Here is a 24,338-nt window from a genome sequence, read left to right as displayed (position 1 = left end):
ACGATCATGCTGAGAAGGGATTAACCTCAGCAGAGCATGATGAGATTGGGCGCATCCAACCAAGCAGGACTCTCTCTAGCAGACCATGATTCTGTTTGTCCACAGAGAAGCAGAAGATGATGGGAAGATAGCAGGCCTATCAGGGTGACCTGGTGCATGATTTTGACAGACACTGGGGTGCTAGGAAATTGCCAGGCTGGTAAGACTCATGATGATCAAAGGCACTGGTGATATCTTGGTGGTGGCAAAAGTTCCTTTTTTTCACAGGAAGACTTCAAGGTTTTACTGGAGTCTGTGCAAGATACAGGACATTGTTGGAAGCCGCAGCTAGGACTCCACGGCAACTGATATGGGTACTATAAACACCTCCAGGCAGGTCATTAAGTACCCCCGTGCTCTGGAAAATAGAAGAAAATTGAGGATTAGAGGAGGGTTTAACACAGGGTTTTTCAAGCTTGGCAACTTTAAGTTGTGTGGACTCCAACTCCCAGAATTCCCCCAGCCACATTCTTCTTACATCCCACCCTGTCCTCCCTTGCAAATTAGCCCTTCAGCCCTTCATTTAGTCTTGTAACTGAAGGATATCAGAAGTTTTTGGGAATTCTGAAAATTCCTGCGCCAATGCATGCAGAGTGCAAAGTTGAGTGGCAGAGGCTGAAATAGACCGACAGGAACAGACTATGAGCAGAGCCATCAAACTGGTAACCTTCTGCATTCTTCAGGCCACTTACATACATGAAGTTGCCTCCTAGAGAATCAGGCCATTGACCCTTCAAACCCGGCACTGTTCTCTCTGATTGGCAAACTGTCATCTACTGACCAAAAAAGGGGGCAGAAATCAGCTGTTACCACAAGTTTCTTTTCTTTGGATGTTCCTGGGGACTAAATTTGGGGTGCAAGATGCCCTGCTACAAAGCCAAGCCCTTCCCCACTTTATTACCATGAGAATTCTTCGGTCAATGAGTCGACACAAGTTGTTCCGACTCCCACCAGCTATTAAGTAGTCAGTGCCAAGGAAGTGGCAAGTATATATCTGGGGGGGAAAAGAAGAGAAGGGTCCCTTAATTAGACTGACCAAAAAGGGACCCTAAAGGAATTGTCCTTCTTTGCCAAGAATGATCAGCTTTTAGTTGGCCAATGTGCACCAATAAAATCACATTGAGTAAGACAGACAATCCAAGTAAGCAAACAAGACCACATGTTGGGTCTACAGATAAAGAAACCATAGCTGTTGAATTCGTGGCAAAGAATAAAACTCAGGCATTATCTCACTTTCATTCCCCAATCCCTGAAAAGAGTTTTCCTGCAATCATCTCCAACCTTCCTGGTCTTGCAGGACCAAGAACCAACAGCAGGAACAGTCCCGCCCCAAGCCTACCCAGACTCTGCAGCAACAAATATCCCATTCCACACAAAAAGGAAAATAATAATAATAATAATAATAATAGCAGCATAATAATAATGGCCAAGTTCTTTTTCCAGTAGAAGAAAAGATAAAAATTGATTGGACAGTATTAACTGACCCCTGCTCATTTCTCCTGGAAAATGGAGGTAGAAATGGAAAGCCATCAAGCCAGTATTCCAGAAGCGAGGAGAAGGGGTGAGGGGACAGTTCCCTCCAAAGAGGAAATGGGCTATAAGAGCTCCACATGAAAGTTCAGAGCACTTCATCTTGCCCCACAGCTGAACCAAAAATGAATAGGCTCGTTGCTGAAGAAAGGTGATGGTGTCAGATCACAGGATTTGGAGAGCTTGAAGCTTCTTGGGTGGAAATGCTTGGAGTCTGGTTGCAGTGAGAAGATAAGAGAAGGGATTCCATGCATTTTATAGGTTTGATGGTTGTGTCTCTGATTTCAAGAAGGAGCCCCACTGAAAAATGTATGGTGGGTTACTTCCACCCTTCTCTATGCTGGCTGGAGCTTATGGGAGATAAAGTCCAACACTTCTGGAGGACAGCAGGCTTGGGGGAATGTTGGCTTTGTCTGAGGTTTGGGAATTATAAGAAATATGGTTCTTCAACCTGTGAGTGACCCCGGAAATCTTCTGGAATGTCCATTATCTTGGCACACGTTTCAGCATCCCAAATCTAAGGTAGAGGCAAAAAATAAGCACTTGTGTTTATTGGCTGGTTCATAGACTGTATTTAGCCCAGATTCTTTAGCAATGGTTTCTCAGAGAAACCTTCATGTTCTGATTACATGTAACGCTAAGCCATAAATCATGTCTTACAAAGCAAAATGGCAGGTTTTCACATCTTACTAAGCTTAGTGTGATATTTAAATCCAGTGAATGTCTGGCTCTGTAAACTATTTATTTATTTAATCCCGCCTTTATTATTTTTATAAATAACTCAAGGTGGCAAACATACCTAATACCCCTTTCCCCTCCTATTTTCCCCACAACGACAACCCTGCGAGATGAGTTGGGCTATGAAAAACTGAATTTAAAAACCCAGGGCTCAGGGAATTACCAGAAACATATGTATAAATATGTATCTTTTTAAAGGAACATTTTAATGATTCACATCATATCACACCTCATTTATCTCAAGCATTAGAGTCAACCAGCCAATTTTTTACTATATAATGCAACAATAGCAAAGTGCTCTGGGAGCATTCTAGGATTCCTTGTAAATTTGCTTCGCTCTGTGCAAGGAAATCTGCATTATCCTCCCAAATTTTACAGATAGGAATAGAAATCTGGTCTACTTCCAGATGAATACCTCAGAGCAATAACCAATGCAGAGTTGCAATGACTTTGCACAGCAGTAACAACACTGCACTTTCCCCCTGTGTATATTCTGTATTCCATCCAGAGTTGTCTGATTTCCCTGAACTATTTGGAAGTCCACACACATTTGCCATAACCTTTGCAGTGATCACAGTTTTTTTTCTGTTTCATTAGTTGTCATTCTCCTGCAATCTTTTAATTTGACTCTGAGGGACACATATCAAGCACCACTAAAAAGTTTCATTTTGGCTACAGCTTCATAGCACTACTTGCTCTAAACTCTTTAAAAACAACTTTGCCCTTTCTAAGTGCTGCCCATGACCACGTGGCCGTAAGGATGGCAATGAGAAAATCTTAACATCTACTTTTAATTAGGATTGTGACAGGCTGGTATTGTGGTGCTCTAAAGTTCTTTCTGTTAAGTGGTATGATATGAACACTGCCATGTTTTAAAAACGGGAAAAGTATAATCAAAATAAAATAAAATGGTGACAAAATCATGCCTACCACAAAAGTTTATTGTGTGCTGATTACACAATGAGCCCTCATCTGGAAATAGCCCTGGATACTCTCACTGAACAGAACAGTGTTTCTCAACCTTGGCAACTTGAAGCTGTGTGGACTTCAACTCCCAGGATTCCCCAGCCAGGTTGAGAAACACTGGGGGAATAGAAGATATTCCTAAAACATCCCACTGCTCAATTAAAACACACACACACACACACACACACACAAGCAATGCTTTTCTTCTCAGTTGGGCCATGCTCCTCTGTCAAAGGAAACAAATGGGTTTAATCCAAATTATCTGTGAAACCCCTCGATCAACCTTGGAGCTTCAGAGGTGTTTCCTTGCCAGCTCTTACCTGCAGGGTACTATGCCGCCTCCAGGATCCTGTCAGGATCTGTGACCCGGTTTTGTCTATTGACATGGCATCCCCACAGATGTGGGGCCCAGAGATACGCCTGCAAGAAGGGCAGGGTAAAGGTGGGAAACACGTAAGGACAGAAGTGTCAGAAGAAGAATCAGTATGGTTGGAGAAAGCAAAAAGCAGAAAGGGAGGAGGGTGGAGAAGGGCCCAAACAAGTGAAGTAAGAGAACTGGATGGAGAAGTAGGGGGAGATACGATACGTAGGCATACCGTTGGGAATGTGGCATTGATGCAGTCCAAAACTAGAAGGACAAAAAGGCAGAAAAATGAAGTTAGATGGGTTCACACCCTCCAACTCCCAGTTTATAACATTTCCCTTGCCTGGCCTGTCTCCTATCGAAACTATCAATGATGCCAGCAATTCTGAGATGCATTTTAGGGAGTGCCTCTTGGGACAAATCACACAATGCATAAAATACCTATCATGCAGCCACCCTTCTGATCTTTTTTTTTACTCCAGTGCAGGAGGGGGCTCCCCAAAGCTGACAAGTCCCCTGTGACCTGTAGGGATCTTCCTACCAAGATTGCAAAGCTAAACCTCAAGCTAAGTTACCTACTTTGGGCAGCATGATTTAAATAAAAACAAAAACAAAACACCTCTCTCTTTTAATAGTGTAACATGTCTGTTTGGAGCAACCCAGCCAATTCAAATCCCATCCCCAGATTGGCTGAAAAATTCAGCCTCATTCCCTTCAGGGATGGCACCACGTCACTGCCCATCTGCCTCTAACCTGCCCCTTATGCCATTCAAAGACGAAGTAAAATAAAATGTTCTAAAGGTGTGGCTCTAGTCTGAAATGTTGGCCACCCATAGCCCACAGCTTTGGACCATTAAACTGGGGGTAGGGAAGAGGGGACCTAACCTTTTCCTTCAGCCACTTCATTAAGAAAAATCCCCCCATCCTTCACCCCATTTATGGAGACAAATGCATTATTTTTTAAAAAAGGCTGGTGAAGGTGGGCAGGGGGGAGATTAAGTTCTACCAGCAAGCTTCCTATTTTGGATCAAACCACCCTGTGTTCACATGAGTGGAGGTGGAGCGGTGCCAACAGGTATTTTCTATACCTAACAGGTTCCCCTTCGGATTGTGCAAAATAGTGGTCATCCCGGTTGAGGTTCTGGGTTGCTCAAACATGCAACTTCAGAGGCAGCTCTGATATTTGGGGCTTGCAGGATAAGACACTATAAGCATTTCTCACGGGCCATTTGCTATACTGGGTCTGGAAATTTCCACTGCCAATTCTCAACCCCCACAACTAATGTTCCTCACTGAGCCCCAGAGTTTCACCTGCACTGTGTCATCCCATCCTCCAGAAATGAAACGTTCATCATTTTCTGGGAAGAAGACCAAAGCATAGACACGGGACGTATGCCCATCCATCATATGTGGAGAATCGCTGGAGGAAAAAGATGGCTGTTGTCAGCCCTTCAAGATAGATCAGTTTAGGAAACCAAAGTCATGCATGCTAATACTACTTTTATTATAAGGTTACAGTAAGAGAATCTTGCAAGTCTGAATGCGCTTCCTCCCTCCCTTTATCTTCATGAGGACTAGAGAGGGTCTTGTCTGAGATGCTTACTCAGGTTACAGTTCTAGCCCAGACTCAGATTTCTTTTATCTGACTGTTCTCCTGGTTGCAGCTCTTCCTCCTGTTCCTTCTGCCCATTACAGCGTCACTTAGAAGCCAAAAGCCATCCACAAAGTTCCCACAAAATTCAGCCCATTATACAGTTCTTACAATTTCTGACCCTGACAAGAGCCGATGTCCTAATCTCAACAGCATACCTTGGCAGAAAATTTTGCAATCTATCCCAGGTCTGAGTATCATACATGTAAATTCCAGGTCCTGATCCACCTGTGACAAACTTGGAGCCAGAAGGATTGAAACAGGCTATGAGGGTTTGGCGGTCCTCTGTTATGGTGCGCACGCAGGTGTGAGAAGAGACATGCCATAGTTTCACTTTCCCACCGGAATCTATGGTTGGGAAAGAGCCCAGAGATTTAATTACATTATACAAGGTAGATAGAAAACATTATTTTTCATGGGGCAGTAGAAGTCAAAATGGGACAAAATGATCAAGGGTCCTTTTCTGACTTGAACAACTTTGTAAAACTTCCAATGTGCGGTGAGTTTTGTTTGTTGACGCTTAAGGATGCAGCCAGATTTAGAAGATCAGAAGTACAAATGGCAATCTAAATAGCTCCATTCACGTATCAGACTAAACCAAAATGCAGTCTGTTTGGTTTTGTCATGTGCGCCGTTTCAATGTCTTTGATGCATCGTAACGTTTCGCATGTCATTAATTGGATGCGTGTTTCATTTGTCTAGGGAGGATGGGAACGCTTATATTTTGGCTTTGCTTTGGAATGTGTTTCTGTTATCTACTGCGCTCAAGGTTACTTTCCCAGGCTAGCAACTCTGACGATTGCTAGCACCTGTGCCGGGCGGGGCTGTTACGAGGGAGGCGGGATACGTTTGAAGCAAGGGTTTAAGTTTGTATTTGGCGCGCTTTTGCTCATTCTCAGCTTTCTCTGTATTTGTCTCTAGTACTTTAATAAATCAGATTTCATTCAGCATCCTCTTGTGAGTCTGAGTATTTGGGGCTAGGGCAATCATTACATAAAGCTGAGAATTGATGTTCCTAACTCCGCTGGCCCCTGTCCAGGGAAGACACGCGTCTAACCTGTGAGGGAGAGAGCCCGCGATGACCGAACCCGACATCTTGATGATGGAGGAAGGGGAACCGGACTCGACCGTGAGACAGTCCGGCCGCCCGTACCAAGGTGGAGAGCTGTCCGCCATCAGAGAGGAGGCGAGCTCCGAGTCGGAGAGCGAAGCCGGGGGGCTGGAAACGGCCCCGGAGACCACCCTCAACTATCCGGGTGAGCTGCTCACCTGGGATGAGACCCGAGGAGATGCCACAGCAGAGGGGGGCCCATCCTGGAAGCAGAGATACCCATTATCCCCCAACGTGGTGCAGGTGCAGCCAACGGAGGGCTCACCCACTCCGGATCGGATCCGAGTGTTGGAGTCCAAAATGGATTCGTTGGAGGCTATACTGAAACAGCTGAGCTTGGATGTGACCTCGTTGCGAGAGGTCCGGGAAGAGTCTAGCCAGAGGCATTCAACCCCTTCTTCCCAGGGGCTGACCCCGGAACGGCGACGGGTGGTGCGGAGGCGTGAAGGGGACCAGTCGGTCCAGATGGAAATCGCAGCATCGCCCGGGCGATCGCCCCGGGGCCCCGTGCCGCCCCGCGTCAGGGAAGCACCCGCCGCAGCAACACCGGTGGTGGGGCGCAGCCCGGCGGGAGGCGGCATGCGAGACTTCCCTGTCAAGTTTGATGGGGACCCGACCAAACTCTCGTTCTTCCTGACGAATGCGAAAGCCTATATGGAAGAATGGGGGGCGTTTTTCCAATCGGAAAAGGCAAGAATCATCACCATTGCCACCAAACTGAAGGGGAGGGCGGCAGACTGGTATGTCCAGATGTGCCAGTCGGAAGCGCCTGAACTGGAAAGTCTCGAGGAGTTCCTCTGGGCGTTGAAGCAACACTTCGAGGACCCCTTAGCCAAGGAGAGAGCAAAGCGAGCCCTGAAGGAACTCAAGCAGGGGTTCAGATCAGTGGCCGATTATGCGTTGGAGTTTAAAGCGCTCGCTGGGAAGGTCGATGACTGGTCCCAAGCAACTATAATCGAGCTCTTCAAGGATGGCTTGAATACAGAGGTGCTGCGCTGGTCCCTGGGGAGGGACGACCCATACACGTTGTATGAGTGGATCCTGCTCGCAGGGAGGGCTGAACATGCCCAGGAGATCTTTGCCCAGCGAAAGAACGCCAAGGCGGGACGGGAGGTGAAGCCCAGCCGCCCATCGACCACCGGGGGGAAACCGGGACAACGACCCTGGGACGAGGAGCGAGAGAAGCGGTACGCCAAAGGCTTGTGTCTGAGATGTGGTAAGGAGGGGCATAGAGTGGCAGCATGCCCGAAGGCAAAGGTAGAGGAACGGCCCGGAAAACCGCCGGCAAAGTCCCCTGCATTGCCGAGGAAACAGAAAGCTGCGGTGGCTGAGACCGAGGGAGACGATGTGATGTCCTACGAAATGGAGGGGGAGACCGAAATCCCGCAGCCGGCGGGAAACGCCAGCCACCTGCTCTAAAGGGCGCCGCTGGGCAGGTGGTAGAGAATGGGCGCGAGCCTCCAGCGGTGAGTGGCACTTACCGCATACTCATGGTCAAATTGAAATTGGGCTCCCAATCCAAGACTGTGGAGGTATGGGCCATGATTGATTCGGGGTGTTCCCGGTGTCTTATGCACCCCGACGTGGTGGCGGCTTTGGAGCTCCCCACTTTCCCTTTACAAAGACCCATCGCTTTTACTCAATTGGATGGGTCCCTGGCAGGGGGCAAACCGGTCACCCATTTTACAGGGCGGGTAGCCTTGCAACTGGGCAGTCACCAGGAAGGGTTGTCTTTTGTCGTGGCTCCTGTAGGGGGACCATTGGTGGTGTTGGGGGTACCCTGGTTGGTGCAGCAGAACCCCCAAATAAACTGGGTTTACCGAACCATCACGTTTAGGGATGGGTTTTATCAAGCGGCAGAGGGCAAGGGTGCCCCAGAGGAGATGGTGGGGGTTGCGGCAGCTGCGACTCCGCCTTACCCGGCCTCTCCTCTGGAAGGCTTGCCGGCCGAGTACAGGATGTTTGCTGATGTATTCGGTGAAAAGGAAGCTGACCAGTTGCCCCCTCATCGAAAGACGGACTGTGCCATAGAACTGCTGCCCAACACCCAATTGCCTAAACCAAAAATTTATTCCATGACGCAGAAGGAACTGACTCTGTTGAGGGAATTTGTGGACAAAAATCTGGCGCGCGGATTCATTGAGCCGGCGAATTCACCCGTGGGGGCGCCGGTTCTCTTTCGCCCGAAAAAGGACGGGACACTGAGACTTTGTACGGATTTCCGCGGATTAAATGCCGTCTCAATTTCCAACAAATATCCCTTGCCATTGATAAAGGACATGTTGTCACATCTGGCCAAGGGAAAAATCTTCTCTAAACTTGATTTAAGAGAAGCCTACTATCGTGTACGAATCAAGGAGGGGGATGAGTGGAAAACTGCATTCAATTGCCCGTTGGGAGCCTTCCAGTATAAGGTGTTACCGTTTGGGTTGGCTGGGGCCCCTGGGGTATTTATGCAATTAATCAATGAAGTTTTGCATGAACATCTGTTCAAAGGTGTATTGGTGTATTTGGATGATGTGTTGATTTATACTGAAACCATGCAAGAGCATGTAGCTCTGGTAAAAAAAGTCTTGTGTAAACTCAGATCTGCTGAATTGTATGCCAAGCTGTCCAAATGTGCTTTTCATCAGACCCAAATTGACTACTTGGGGTATAGGATTTCAGATAAAGGCATAGAAATGGACCCTGCCAAGGTGCAGGCTATCGTGGACTGGGAGAGTCCCCGCACCCGCAGGCAACTTCAAAGTTTCCTGGGGTTCAGCAACTATTACAGATTGTTCATAAGGGGGTTCGCTGAGATTGCCTTGCCCCTAACTGAGCTGCTTCGAACAAAAGGGGTGGGAGATACTAGGAGAGTCAAGAATCCCGGAGCGCTGTTGAGGTGGACGCCTGCTTGTCAAACGGCGTTTGAGCGGCTGAAAGCAGCGTTCGTCAAAGAGCCCATTTTACAACATCCTGATCCCTCCAAGCCTTTCGTGGTACAGGCAGATGCCTCCGATTATTCTATTGGGGCATTATTGATGCAAAAAGATGAGGCAGGATGCCTCAAACCCTGTGCCTATCTATCCCGCAAATTCTCCGAGACTGAGAGACGTTGGCATGTTTGGGAAAAGGAGGCATTTGCAGTGAAAGCTGCATTAGAAGCTTGGCGGCATCTATTGGAAGGGGCAAATCATCCCTTTGAGGTATGGACTGATCATAAAAACCTGGAGGCTCTTAGTACCCCTCGAAAACTGAGCCCTAAACAGGTTCGTTGGGCTCAATTTTTCAATCGCTTCAACTTTCAGTTCAAATTTATTCCAGGGAAAAAGAACTTCTTGGCTGATGCCTTGTCCAGGCAACCTCAGGACTCTGGGGCGGCGCCAGATGTGGTGAGCACCCTCTGGACGGCGCCCCAATTGGGCATGCAGGCTGTGACGCGAAGCCAAACGCGCGCGCAGCAACCGCCTACCACAAGCGCTGCTCAGCCAAGCACTTTGTCAATTCCCTCCCAACTACAACAAAAGTTTCTAAAAGAGCTGAAAACTGATACTTGGTTGCTTGCGAATAAAGATACTGTTACTTTTGACAGAGGCTTCGCTTGGAAATCCGACCGCCTCTACGTTCCTGAAACCCTCAGGAAAGATGTGTTAACACGTTCCCACGATGACAAACTCGCAGGTCACTTTGGGTTTGTGAAAACCCTGCACCTCGTTCGGAGGCAATTCTGGTGGCCCACATTACGCAAAGATGTCAAAGACTACATTGCTTCCTGCACTGTCTGTGCAATGTCCAAGCGCAAGGTGGGCAAGCCCCAGGGACTGCTGCAGCCGGTAGCAACCCCCTCTTCCCCTTGGGAAGAAATTTCCATGGACTTTATTGTAGAGCTCCCACCCAGCCAACGCAAAACGGTCATTTGGGTGGTCAAAGACTATTTTTCCAAACAGGCTCACTTTATTCCTTGCGTGTCCATTCCGTCGGCACGTCAATTGGCCCGCTTGTTCCTTGTACACGTGTACAGGCTACACGGATGTCCCTCCCGCTTGATTTCGGACAGGGGTACACAATTTACCTCACAGTTTTGGCGGGCTTTTCTCAAGCTGTTAGGCACGAAACAAGCCCTGTCCACGGCTTGGCATCCTCAGACGGACGGGGCCACTGAGGCTGTTAACTCTACTCTGGAGCAGTACCTTCGCGCTTTTGTGAATTATCAGCAGGACAATTGGGTAGACCTCCTACCATTTGCTGAAGTGGCTTACAACAATGCAGTGCATCAAAGCACTGGACAAACCCCGTTTCGGGTGGCTCTGGGTAAAGACTTTGTACCTATCACTGATCTCCCACAACCTCCTGCCGGTGCAGTCACTACAGATGATTGGTCAACACAACTGGCTGACTCTTGGCCAATGATTCAACAGGCATTGGCTGATGCACAAGCAGATTATAAACTGTATGCTGATCGGAAGCGTGCCCCACACCCTGCATTCCAAGTTGGGGACTCGGTCTACCTTTCTACCAAGTTTATTAAGTCTGCACAACCTTCAAAGAAACTGGCACCTAAATTTGTGGGTCCTTTCCCAATTGTTGCTCAGATTAACCCTGTGACTTTTAAACTTGACTTACCTCATAACCTAAAACGCTTACACCCTGTTTTTCATTGCAGCTTACTCAAACCGACTATTCCTTCTGATCGCTGGCATCGCCAACCTCCACCCCCCACCCCCATCATGATTGATGGTCAGCAACACTTCGAAGTTAAAGAAATCCTCGACTCTAGACGCCTTCGCAATACTTTGCAATATTTAGTTCGTTGGAAACATTTCCCTCATCCTGAGTGGGTCGCTGCACCAGATGTGGCTTCCCCGGTTCTGGTGGCCCGTTTCCACTCCGCTTATCCCTCGAAACCTGGTCCCTAGGGGTATTTTTAGGGAGGCGGTATGTCATGTGCGCCGTTTCAATGTCTTTGATGCATCGTAACGTTTCGCATGTCATTAATTGGATGCGTGTTTCATTTGTCTAGGGAGGATGGGAACGCTTATATTTTGGCTTTGCTTTGGAATGTGTTTCTGTTATCTACTGCGCTCAAGGTTACTTTCCCAGGCTAGCAACTCTGACGATTGCTAGCACCTGTGCCGGGCGGGGCTGTTACGAGGGAGGCGGGATACGTTTGAAGCAAGGGTTTAAGTTTGTATTTGGCGCGCTTTTGCTCATTCTCAGCTTTCTCTGTATTTGTCTCTAGTACTTTAATAAATCAGATTTCATTCAGCATCCTCTTGTGAGTCTGAGTATTTGGGGCTAGGGCAATCATTACAGGTTTATTAAGAAGGCTTAATAATATTCAGGGTCTTGCATACCCCAAACAAAAAGAAATAAGTACTCTGTGCCAAGAAGCTGAATTCAAACGTCATCATATCAGAAAAGCATCACTCACAGGTAGTAAGTATGACATCTCCATTGTGGGCAGGCCCACGGGGCATAAAGTGCAATGAGGTGGTGGGTAGTCCGAGAGATGTTGTCTCATTGTCAACAAGAACGTGATGAAGTGACCCATCATTGACCGAATAAACCTTGAGCACAGGGGAGAAGACAAAGAGATATTGGCACAACAGGAGGATAGCCATCTACCGGATGTTCCATTAAGCGAAACTCCATGGGAATGTAGGTGGTTCCCATGGAAAATATCATGACATGAAATTGTAGCTTTGGAGCTGAAGCTGATAATATGGCACAGAGCTCTTTGAAGAGCACTTTGACTCCATTTCTGTGCAACGTAACTCAAGTGTACAGCATATACTTTGCAAATTTCCCAAGGTATATCAGTACCCAGATTCAACCCTCACCATCTAGGGATATAGCCAGGGAACAAATTTGTCTGGAGTCCTGGAGAGCAGTTGCCACAGTCTAGGTTTAATAGCACTTTTTGTGGCTAGAGCTATCCTTTCCTTGTTTGTGTGTGTGTGTTTGTTTTAGCATATAGGTTGAGAGTTATAAGTGGAATATGTTTTAGAGGAAGGAAGGAAGGAAGGAAGGAAGGAAGGAAGGAAGGAAGGAAGGAAGGAAGGAAGGAAGGAAGGAAGGAAGGAAGGAAGGAAGGGAAGGGAAGGAAAGGAGAAAGGAAAGGAAAGGAAAGGAAAGGAAAGGAAAGGAAAGGAAAGGAAAGGATTACACTGACCAAAAATCAACAGGCGTATTGCCAAATGTTGGTGGCATAATTCAGCAATGCTATGGCAGCCACAGATTATCTATCCCTGATGAATGGAGATAAATGAATAAGTGGGGCTCCCTGATATGAGACAGCTTGTGGTATATAGTATTAGTTAGAGATCTAATTGTAATGGTAACATGAGCACGTCAGATCACCATTCACTGCAGTTCTATGTGGGTCTACCTAGATGCAAGTCCTTTGGAGCCCCATGGTTTTGCTCTTTGGTGAATATGTTTAGGACTGCAATTCTCTGATTAGTATAATTTGTTATATGTATACTCTGTCTTTCCTTTAGGATCTCAGAGTGGCATATGTGGGGATCTCCTTTCATTTTGATCCCCTGTGAGCTGGGCTGAGAGGGAGGGGCTGGCCCAAAGTCATCTAGTGAGTTTCCATACCTGAGAATGGACTTGCACCCGGTTTTCTCCATTCCTAGTCTAACATCCTAATCACTACATCACATGGGTCCTATGTTTGTTGTAGATTATCCTTTTTCTCAGTTCTGTAGATGCTTTAGTATGTCCATGATTTTATTTTGAACCAAGCCTCATACAGAATGTTTTGAGCTTACTGAAGTCTGTAATGATGGATCAGATGCTAAAAAGTAAAGGGCAAAGAATTTTGTGGTCTCCGATCCCGCTGGTCCCTTGCTTGTAAGTGATGGCCTCTTGGATTCCTGGCCTGTTGCCTTTCAGATGAACCACAACCCATCTTGCAGCCTCTTGGAGTGTAACATACCTGGGAGGGAGCCAAGTAAGGTAGGACTGCTGAACATTGAGGCCAAGGTCAGTACGGTGCCTATTTGTGGCAGGGGAGTCAAAAGAGTCAAGATGGCAGCTGCGGCTGTGCAATTGAGACCACACTCATATATGTGTAACATATAGGACACATATGAAAAAGGGGTGGGGTTTCATGGTCATGGCTGCCTTCTTGACCTTTTTGAGTGCCCCCTTGTGGACAACCTGGTTTCTGAAACTGTCCTCTTTTCCTCCCTGACACTGACCTTAATGGCTCCAGTACGCAGTCCTGCTGCAACCCGCGTCCCATCGTTATTGAACTGGCAGCAGAGAAGCTGATCTCCACAGTCTCTGTTTAGGAAGGATGATCAAAGTATCCTTATTTATTAGCTTTCCTCTTTCATAGCGGATGACAGTAATGACGATGAAACCCTGCAACTTCACATTTATAGAGCTTCAGATTGTGGATGTTGAAAATCCAACCTATTTACAAGGTACCGGGCCTTCACACCAAGTAACAGGGTCATACTTTATTAAAAGGATTCGAATAGAAAGCCAGACAGAAAACAAAAGAATACCCAAGCCATAAATATTGAAGATATAAACCAGGGAATCAGACAGGATATAGCTGGAAGTCTAACAATAATCAAGGTCAAGCTGAAAAGCCTGCCGTGTCATAGCTGTAGGAATTGCCAGGAAGAGATGTATTGTAGCTGCTTCTAAAACTGCTCTCTCACAGTAGCAGCATCCTGGTCTCTGTTGAAACATGTGAGCCAGCATCAGGCAGCTTTGTATGGGAAAATACGGTCCTTGCCATACTGACACCCCCACCCCAGCTCCACCCATCAAAAGCTTTAAACAACCAGCACTTTGAATTGGGCTCAGCCAGCCAGAAGAGCAGCTGAGCTTTTGTGGGGAGAGGGAAGCATCATCACATCTTTCACCTCCTTCCCTTGGTTACCTACATCGTGTGGATCAGCCGAAGATCACCAGATATGGAGGGGCTGCTGGTAATGCTTTCTTGGGTGCTTGTCCCTGGCACGGACAGGCGGCCCTTGCGTCCAGACTGCATGGCCTGGGGGGTGCAGGTCTTCAAGAAGGAGGGCAAAAGAGGAGGTTAGAAATTTTGGGGGTGGTGGTGGTTTACATTCCTATCTTCTTAGTTGCTTCCCAACATTCTAGGGGAGATTTAAAAGTTCAGCCTTAGAGCACACACGTTGCATGCTGGAGTCGCCATTCAAATCACAGATCTCTCCTGAGAACCTGCAATGCCACTACATTTAGTATAAAATCCTGAGTTAGATGGGCAAATGTCTAATGTGGCACCAAACAACTACTACGGTTCTTTACATTCCGTTCCCCCCAGACGACTTGCTCCAAATGCCCTTTCCCCATGCATGTCTTTAATTCCACCTCAATCACTTGCCAACTATGCAGAGTTCCTCCCACCCTACCATCCCCATATCCCACATTCCCAGCTTCCCCACAGCCTCCTGCCCCTCATCCCTGCACCAGCCTTTCTCTCTCTTCCTCTCTCTCTGGTTCTACTCTGGCTCCTAGCAACCAATGAAGGAGAAGGAAGAACCTACCTGGTTACCATGACAGCTGCAAAAGGAGGCTGAAGGCTCTCAAGGACACAAACCCCACCCTGCTGCCTTCTCCTTCCTCTATGACTGCTATCCCACATCAGGAGATCTGAGTAAGAACGTGGGCACCCTAGACTGCACTCATCTCCTTTGAGATAACTTGCTTGATCCAGATTTCCCACCTTCCTTTCCATACAAGTGTTTATGTTAACGCAGTGGTGGGCAGCCTTCTGATGGCTGGAGGCCATGTATTTACATTTTTTGGGTGGGCTGAAGGCTACAGTTGGCAAGGCAGCCATTATGCATTTAAGGCTATGTCAGTGAAGTGAGTAACACTTATTTCTGTGGGGTTTTCCCCTGAGTTTTTATTCTTTAAACCTGTTAAACTTTTAAAAATGGCTTATAGCGTGGTAGGGGTTTTTGGGTGGGGGAGGTGCCTTCAAGTCAGTGTTGACTCCTGGTGACTGCCTGGAGAAGTCCCTGCAGTTTTCTTGGCAAGGTTTTCAGAAGTGGTTTGCCATTGCCTCCTTCCTAGGTCTGAGAGAGTGGCTGGCCCAAGGTCACCCATCTGGCTTTGTGCCTAAGGCGGGACTAGAACTCACAGTGTCCGGGTTTCTAGCCTGCTGCCTTAACCACTAGGCCAAACCTGCTCTCTATCCTTTTCTACTCCATTTTAATGTTGTGGAAGCTTCAGTCCCTTCCATACTTCCTGAGAAGCCAAGCTGGTTCAGGCTGCCAACTCTTACCACGTGGCAGATGTTAATCTGGGCAGAGAAGGAGAGATTTATTCTACAGATGTCATAGCCAGGAAGAGAGCAAAAAGGCCTGGATGGAGGAGGGATCAGAAGTGAGGAGAGAGATGATCCCTTTCTCCCTCTATAAATCAACCTCTTCCTAAGATCCGTTTTTTCCGCTGATGAAAAGATTGGGTGCCAGGCAGATTCTGTCAGGGGACATGGCTACTGGACTGGGAACCACATCATTCAGCACCCTGCAGAACAGCCTGGGACCGGCTTGCATCTTCTTGCGCAAGAGCATTGCTAAGAAGCAGGGGGTATGGGCCATCTAGTGGTGGCTGGGTCATGGGCATTGGTGGTGTAGCCCTACAGGGCACGGGAAATGTGCTGGGCTGGACTTCTATTTTTTTCAGTGAAAGCAATTAATCAAAAGTGGTCCAGGGCAGGATTGTAATGTTCACAGATCTGTCTCTGCCCTAGGAAGGCTTGTTGTTTTTTTTTAAAATTCGGGATAGACAATAGAAAAGGATCAAGAGTTCAAACTCTGGGCAGAAGAGATAGAAAGTGGGGTGTGAGAGGTAGATTCCTGGGTTCTCTCCAAAAGAAATCTAGAGAAACATTCCCCAACCAGATATTTTCAACATGTATTGGGCTCCAAGGTCCAACTAGTATGCCCAGTATGATGGATATTGTAATTCAACTATACTGTAGTTCAACATCAGGAAGACAATAGGTAGGAGAAAGTTGACCTAGAGAATTAGATTTTACAAGTTGTTGTTAGATGAAGGCAGTTGAAAAAGACCTTACTGCCCGTGCTCTTATTTCCACCTTCACCTCTGGCAAATAGCACAGGTTTACAAACAGTGGCACTCAGTGTCTGTGACCCTGAGATGACAGGAATATAAGTATGCTCCATGTGAAGTGATGCCTATCTTGCAACTTCTCTTTGCCTTTCTAGCTGGAGGATTTGCTCCAGTTAGTGAGCTTGAATACCAGCAAAGTCTACAAAAGAAAAGCTGAGTCTTTTTGGCCTCTGTTGTGAGCAGCTTGGTCTAGGCTGTCTTCTCAGATGTTCTTCTGTATTAATCTTAATCAAAGCATCCATTGTCTATCTCAATCTGTTCCAGAATCAGTAGCTGGCAGGTATCTCAATTATCCATAAGACTCACTCTCTATTGTACTTACTCTTCAATTGAGGAAGGATCTCTGTGGGATCCAATGAATCAAAAAGGCCAGTGGTCTTAGCCTTTCCATCCCCAGATAGTTATTTGGGTTATAACCTGTCATTTTGGAATACTGATTTCTGGTCATTCAGTGCAATAGTTTTCACTGGCCCAGGACAAGAAAAGGCTTTGTTTAATGCTCAAGTTGAGTTGTTGTTGTTTTTGCTGGGTTCACTTGGGTGGAGAGTTAAGTTTGGAACTATGGTGACTAGGTCCTGGATTTCTCCAGTTCCAGGAAAAGCAGCAGTTTTCCCTGGGTTTGGAATGTGAGCCTTGGCTTCTGAGTTTCTTGTTTATGTCCCTGTACTGCAGTGAATGTCTTTGCCACTTTTTTTACAGCAACGTGAACTGAGTGGAGATGAAATTGAAGGTAAGTGCAAACTTCTGTTTGTACACATGTATACTGAGCAGTATATTAAGCTAGTGTTCCAAGATATTCTGAAGTCCTTTGGAAGGTTAAGAAAGTTAATTAATGGCACATCAGTAGCAGATAATCTTCCCTGAACAAGTTTGCCATCCCCTATCAATGTTCCCCTGGAGACTGCTAGAAAAGAGAAACATCAATTGTGGGCTCACTGAATTTGTTAAGAGGGATAGTGATGAAACTGCCTTTCTTGACCTGCTATTTGTAGTCCAACTTATCAACATAAAACCAGAACTGGTTTAATTGTTTTCTCAGTAAATGTAGCTTCCATGGGAGGAAACTGATATAGAATGCATGGAGCAGAAGCAAATTAACAACAACAACAACAACAACAACAACAACGTTCAAAATAATGAGACTCATTAGCTAGGTTCATACTACATGCTTGCTTGTTAATCAATCAATCAATCAATCAATCAATCAATCAATGGCATTTCTGTGCCATTCTGCTCCAAAATGGCTTCAAGCTAAATGCTAAATCCAGGTTAACAAAACACAACTGATATGCCCAAACAAGCAAATCATATTATGGCTTATGTGGTAACCTGGTTCACACAATATGCTAAGGGCTGAGCATCCACAACACACTGAAGCTTAAACTAGTCAAGCATGTTGTGGAACCCAGCCATGATTTCATTTGATTCTTCATCATCTCATCATCATGCAAAAACAGAGCTCCGGGAGGCCTTTCAGGAGTTTGACAAGGACAAAGATGGATATATCAGCTGCAAAGATTTGGGCAACCTCATGAGAACAATGGGGTACATGCCAACTGAGATGGAACTCATAGAATTGTCTCAACAGATCAACATGAACCGTAAGTGCTTGCTGGGGAGAATGTGGGAAACCTAAATCTGAGATTCTCCAGATGTCTCGGGACTCCAACCTTATCAGCCTCAGTAATCATAGCCAATAGTGAGTGATGGGAAGTATACTCCAACAACTGTTGGAGGTCTGTGGGTTCCCAGTCACTGTTTTAGCTTGGTGTTCAGTTGGCTATGAAGAGAAAGCTCCTAATTCTGAAGGAAGTTGGATCTATCATTAAGGGGAGTTACTATCAGCTTTTGGAAACCATGGTGTAAATTGGTAAAGATTTAAGAGTCTGGTTCAGATTTACTGGACAACCTTGGCCAGTGATTGCCTCTTAGGGACAAATTACACATGATGCTAAATATATCTTGTTTAATTTGGACCTTTTTTAAAATGCGCAAAGATCAGCCACTAAAGGTGAGATGATTGCAGCAGAAAGGAGAGTTTCCCCTTTGCCGCTGTACTACAATCCTAGTAAAAATCTTCTCTTTTGAAACAGCTATTTGCACTGGGAAGAAAGCTCCCTTTGTTTGGTTTCCAACTTAAAATAACAGCTAAAGGAAAATGTTTTTACAAGGAGTATAACAAGTCAAAAGGCTGATGTTAATTCCTTCTCCCCCTAGCCCTCCCCATTTTTCAGGAAAGATAATGGGAAAGGACAAGCATCCTTCTTCTGAGCTCTTTGCAGAAAAGTAGGAATTAGGACATCACATCATTTCAAAAATAAAGTATATTTATTACAATTATGCCATTCCTCCTCCTGATATAAATGATCTCATACGGTCTCCTCTCCAGATATTTACCAAATCCAGAATTAAATTATTTAAATGATGCTTTGGGACTCACCCTGGTCAACAGGTAGGAAAGGGGTGGGTGTTTCAGAAGGGAACTGAAGGGGACGCAAGATATCTAGATTCTCTTGGTAAGTTTGTTTTTCAGTCCACTTTAAGCAGTAAACTTCTCTTGTCTCATTGCAGTTGGGGGACATGTAGCTTTTGAAGACTTTGTGGAGTTGATGGCCCCAAAACTGCTGGAAGAAACAGCGGGCATGATTGGCGTTCAAGAGATGAGGGACGCCTTCAAGGAGGTAAAAACAGACGGCAGGGCACGGGAGTTGGGAGTTAGATCTAGAACAGAAAGGTGGATTAGACGGGCTGTTTTTATGTTACATTTATACCTCAATTTCTCCATCTGAGCAAAACCCTTCCGGGACCAGCATCTTCTATATGGAATTACCAGGTCCCACAAACAAAACGCAAGGACAATCTGGTTTCTGCCCAGTGTCTGGTTCTCTGTAGGATACTGCCTCCTGTAGAGAGTAAAGAAAATGACCTTGACAGAGATAAGCCAAATCCATTCCCAGAAAGACAAGGTGAGAAGCACAACTCAAGCCCAAAAGAAGCTGAGGGGAGGAGGAAATAGCTCAGACAGACGCCTCCGTAATTCACAGACGTATGGGGTGGGGGTGGGAGTGGGGCAGGAATAAAGCACAATCAGACTTGCAAGATGCTGTTACTATACCCAATCTAACAAAGTAATTTGAATCTTCCTTTGGAGTTACTTTCTTGGTCTGGTACACATAGTGGGGCTGGCATCTCCTAATGTGTTTACTGTATGTCTGTAGATATTATAAACATGGACACATGATATAGACTAAGGGTCAGGGCACATCTAAACACCCTCTGTAGATGTCTCTCTAACCATTAAGGACAGGTCTACATGATGTACAGCAATCTCCTTTTATTCCCAGACCATTGCTGAGGCTAGTTATCTGGCTATTTCTGATCCAATGTGAAAGTAATGTCTTCCATGGGGATGACTGAGCTGATGACATAGAAGGGGGTAGAATATGTCCAGCTTGTGTTGGTTGTTTTTGGCTGGTATGAACAAGCTCCTACCCTTCCAATCACTCGTGGTGGGTAGTGGCTGACAAGTCTGGATGTCATATTTACTCTCCCCTCCCAGATCCCCTGTAATGCATGTTGGCAGGTGGGATGGTGAGTCACATAGGGTGGCAGCATTGACTGAAGTGGGAGGACTCTCTTCAACCATTTCTGCAGGTCCCAGACCTTCCATGTAGCTTGTCAGCAGGTTATATGGGATGTGGCTTCCATGGAAAGCAGGAGGAAAGAATCACTTCTGTTTCCTGCAACTCTACTCCCAGGGTTTGATCCACCAAATGGGGTCATAGAGGCTGCCTTTGGTACAGGTGATGATGTGGTCACATGTGGGGGCTGTGCTGGCTGACATGGGCAACTCTTTTAATTCAGCCAGAGATGCCACTCATGATGTGTTGACAGCTGTGGTGGCACTGGCTGAAGCAGGAGGCTTTGTTGCAGCAGCCTCTTGCTATCCATCCAAACTTACCATCTTCCCTGGTCCCAACCAATGTTAGACAGAGTGATTGTTAGACCTTTTGGTCCCATCAGCACAGGAATCCTCCAATCTCTGCACATTAATTGCCCTGTAGTAAGCTGCCTTGTTATGAGAGCCAGTTTGATGTAGTGGTTAAGGCACCAGTCTAAAAACCAGGAGAATATGAGTTCTAGTCCCACCTTAGGCACAAAGCCAGCTGGGTGACCTTGGGCCAGCCACTCACTCTCAGCCTCAGGAAGGAGGCAATGGCAAACCACTTCTGAAAAACCTTGCCAAGACAACTGCAGGGACTTGTCCAGGCAGCCTCTGAGAATTGGACATGATTGAACAGATTAAAAAAAAAAGGCGTTTTAACAAGGACAAGTAGCAATTGGCTGTGTGTACCAAACAAATTAATGCTGGCATACTTTGTGCTGTCTTGTGGACTGGACAACAGTGCATTCGATTGGCTGCTGGGGTAGACATGATGCTCATGATGCCCAAAGATGCTGATAGGCCTAGCCTCCTCCTCTCTTCCTCAATAAAACCTCCTCAAAGTTCCCATTCAGAAGAAAGAGAATTCTGGGAGTTGCAGTTCCAACAGATTTGGAGGAGACTAACTGGAGAAGGATGGTCTAGCACCCTGGGAGCTACCTTGGAGGCTATAATCTTGTGGTAGTGAAATTAAATTGGCAAAATTTAAAACTTTCCCATTCAGCACAGGAAATGATCATGCTAGCTAGATGATGAGATTTGTAGTCCACACCTGGAGGGTACAAATGGTCTAAGAAAAAAACTCTTATCAGGCCTACTAGAATCTTGATAATTAAACCTGTAGTGTCACCTATGGAGAGTTGAGGCTTAGAAATTAGTGCTCTTCCAGATAGGATAAAGGCACCTATTTCCAAGTGGCATCTCTACTTTCACCTATTTATGAAAGCTGTGTCCTTTCTAAATCAAACCAAAGGGTCTTGTTGTTAATATAAGGTGGGAGATGATCACAGCCATCCATGCACTCTGGCAGGGAGTGATTCCTGCACGGGGGATTGACGGCTTGCCCCGTAATAGGTTCTGGGACCTGAGAAATGGTCCTTGCTCTCTCAAATGCCAATAGTGGTCCGCAGCTAATCCTCCCTTTTGTTCTAGAATAGAAAAGGTGCATGGATAGTCCTCATTATTCTGGGTCTTCTTTCCAGTTTGACACAAATGGGGATGGCAAGATCACTCTGGATGAGTTGCATCAGACCATGCAACGGCTGATGAGCGAGAGGCTGACCCCGCGAGAGATTGCCGATGTGGTGAAGGAAGCTGACGTTAATGGAGATGGGACTGTGGATTTTGAAGGTGGTATCTGGCAATATAAGATTGATGGAGAGAGATTACAGTTTTAGGGAAATCAGGGTGAGAGATTAAAGCATTAAAGCTCTAGGGAGATGATAGGATTTAGAAGCACAGAGTGACAAGATACAGGCTTAAATGGGTTTGGATAATAGATTTAGAAAGTTATTACATTGCTCCGGTTTCATGGAGATTGAAGCTCGACTGCAATTTTCCCCCATCCAGAGGAGATACTTGAGGTTTGAAAGGCTAAGGCAAATATTAGAATAATATTTCCCATTAAGCTGTGTATTTTCCTTTTCTTTGAAGACTTTAATGTGTTCCACCTTTAAAAGTTAAAGAACAGAGACACACTGGTGGCTCCCCAATTCATTATTTTCCCCATTCCCTTTGCACTATTATACCGACTGACATACCAATAAGATATTTGTTGCAAGAGACTGAGATAGAAAAAAAAACCTTTTGAACTGACTGCTGAATGAGGGGTGATATGAGCTGGAGATAATCAGTTTGGAAAGATTTGTGTAGCCTCTTCTAGCAGAAACCAGACAATACCATCTTAGGATGAAGACTATGCATGTGGCAGTTCCATAGTTGTATGACATGGACATGGGAAATTTTATCTGTGCCTAATCAGACAACACATTACATTTAATTTTCTGTTTTTAGAATAACATTCTAGTCCTTAACAGATGCAAAAAGAGACCTCCAACTGCCTTCTTTTCCCTGTTATCCCATTCCTGTCAGTTAAGTTCAGATCAGAGACAGAAACCAGTCCAAGCATTAAGCAAACTTCATGGATGGAGTATGGATTTGACATTAAAACAGCCAGGGCTAGCACAAGCATACTAATGCTATCTCATGAAATTTCCCTTACAGAATTTGTCTGGATGATGTCACGCTGATGCAACCATCCACCTCCCTCTGCTTCCAAGGACTGAAAATACACACTGCACTTTAAAAGAAAATGTGCGTGGATCAATTATGTTGAGTCAGTATAGTGTGGTGAAATGGCTGAACTGGGGGCTCTTCCTCACAGCCCAATCATGTGCATTCCTCCATTCCTTGAGTTGGAAAAAAAAAACATATCCTGGCATAATTTGCCCTGCCCCAATTCTAATCTGCTTCAGTAAAGAGGCTTGTGAAGATCCTGCCTTTACAGCTTAACTGGATGGGCAGCAATTAGTGGATTCCCCTGGCTTTGTCTCCCATCCCACCCAATGTCACAAGCCAGAGGGGGGAAAATTGCTCTCCTTAAAATCCAGAGAGGCAAGGTTAAGAGTGTGGGCAGGTGCTTGGCAGAGTGGCTTTAGTCACCTTTCAAGTTGCCCAAATGACGGGTCCCTTGAGTGGAGATGCTCCCTCCTGGTAACCTGACACTTGGGCTATTTTTGAACACCGGTCTACCGATCTTCTGGAAGACCAGGGGACTGGTGTTAAAAAATGGCCCAGCTGAAAGGTTGGTGGGATGGAGGAGAGGTGCAGGATGAAGTGGGAGAGAATTTGCATGGTGCATTGAGAGAGCTTCCTCCTGCTTCCTCCTGGGCCAGCTCATCCCACCCAGCTCATCCCACCCAACCAAGTTATTTTTGGACATGGCTCTACCAGTTTTCTAGAAGACCTGTAGACTGGTGTCCACAAATATCTCAGTGGACTGGTCAGTGGGACAGAGGAGGGATGTGAGTTGAAGAGGAAGGGAGCTTACAAGGCACATCAAAGGAGCTTTTTCCTAGTTCAACCATCATCCATCCCACCAACCTATCAACCAGGCTACTTTTGGATACAGGTCTACCGATCTTCCTGTCACTCAGGCTAGAAGGGGAAACTTGCAGAACTCTTCTCCATTTCACTTCAGCTACCAAATATCCCAAAGCGCTAAGTGTTGCAAGGTAACAGCAGTGCTGGCAGCATTTGGCCACTGCTGGCAGCCCCTACAAGTATCCCATAGAATACCCAAAATGGCTTTGAAGATGCAGAAGGAGGCCTCCATTCCTCAGAGGAATGAAGACAGCAGAAAGCATGGCTGTGGAAGACCCCTTATTGGCAGGAGCTGCGGAAAACCTGTAATGCATTTATTTGGAACAGCACCAGCAACCCATAACTAGCAAAACCCAGCTCTCATTTCTAGTTTAAATTGACCTTGTAGATGGTGCTAGCCCTATTTTTTTAAACAGAGATTTATCACTTTTCCCAAAGACTGATAAATATATATTAAAACAGAATCCAGTGGTGTTCCAGAAGAATGCTAAACCTGTGTATACATATAAGAAGTTCATGTAATGCCTGACTGGTACTTTGCAAAACACTGGTCTGGCATCAGTAGGCAGATTGATGCCTCTGGGGAAGCCAGGTGCCCAGTCCTTCTTTCAGCCCCAGTCAGAATGTTCAAGGAACACATTGGAAAGAGGGAGCCAGAGGAAAGGGGCCCAAGGTTGTGTTCATAGCACCTGAGAGTGACCAATAGGAACTAGGTAGATCCAGCCCCTGACACATCATCAAGGAATCATCATAGAATGTTCATACAAAAGACTTGGGTCAAAAG

The 24,338-nt window shown here is 46.0% G+C and overlaps 1 protein-coding gene across 1 annotated transcript; it reads left to right on the top strand.

Annotated features, from left to right (window-relative positions):
* Positions 1 to 15,864: 15,864 nt before the first annotated feature.
* On the top strand, positions 15,865 to 22,701 carry LOC134496767 (calcium-binding protein 5-like). Its single transcript, XM_063302478.1, has 6 exons — positions 15,865 to 15,963; positions 17,209 to 17,239; positions 17,967 to 18,110; positions 19,081 to 19,190; positions 21,655 to 21,802; positions 22,676 to 22,701. Exons 1-6 carry the CDS (start codon positions 15,865 to 15,867, stop codon positions 22,699 to 22,701), a joined length of 558 nt encoding a protein of 185 aa, XP_063158548.1.
* The last annotated feature ends 1,637 nt before the right edge of the window (positions 22,702 to 24,338 follow it).

This window comes from Candoia aspera, chromosome 4 (assembly GCF_035149785.1).
Source record: "Candoia aspera isolate rCanAsp1 chromosome 4, rCanAsp1.hap2, whole genome shotgun sequence".
Classification (NCBI taxonomy): Eukaryota; Metazoa; Chordata; class Lepidosauria; order Squamata; family Boidae; genus Candoia; species Candoia aspera.
This window is presented reverse-complemented; position numbering and strand designations above follow the sequence as displayed.

Excerpts from the sequence above, each read along its gene's own strand:
- LOC134496767 (XM_063302478.1), top strand. The coding sequence starts at position 15,865 with ATGGCTACTGGACTGGGAACCACATCATTCAGCACCCTGCAGAACAGC. Across the intron at positions 17,240-17,966 it reads GAGTGGAGATGAAATTGAAG|AGCTCCGGGAGGCCTTTCAG; the intron begins GTAAGTGCAAAC and ends ATGCAAAAACAG. Across the intron at positions 21,803-22,675 it reads TGGGACTGTGGATTTTGAAG|AATTTGTCTGGATGATGTCA; the intron begins GTGGTATCTGGC and ends TTTCCCTTACAG.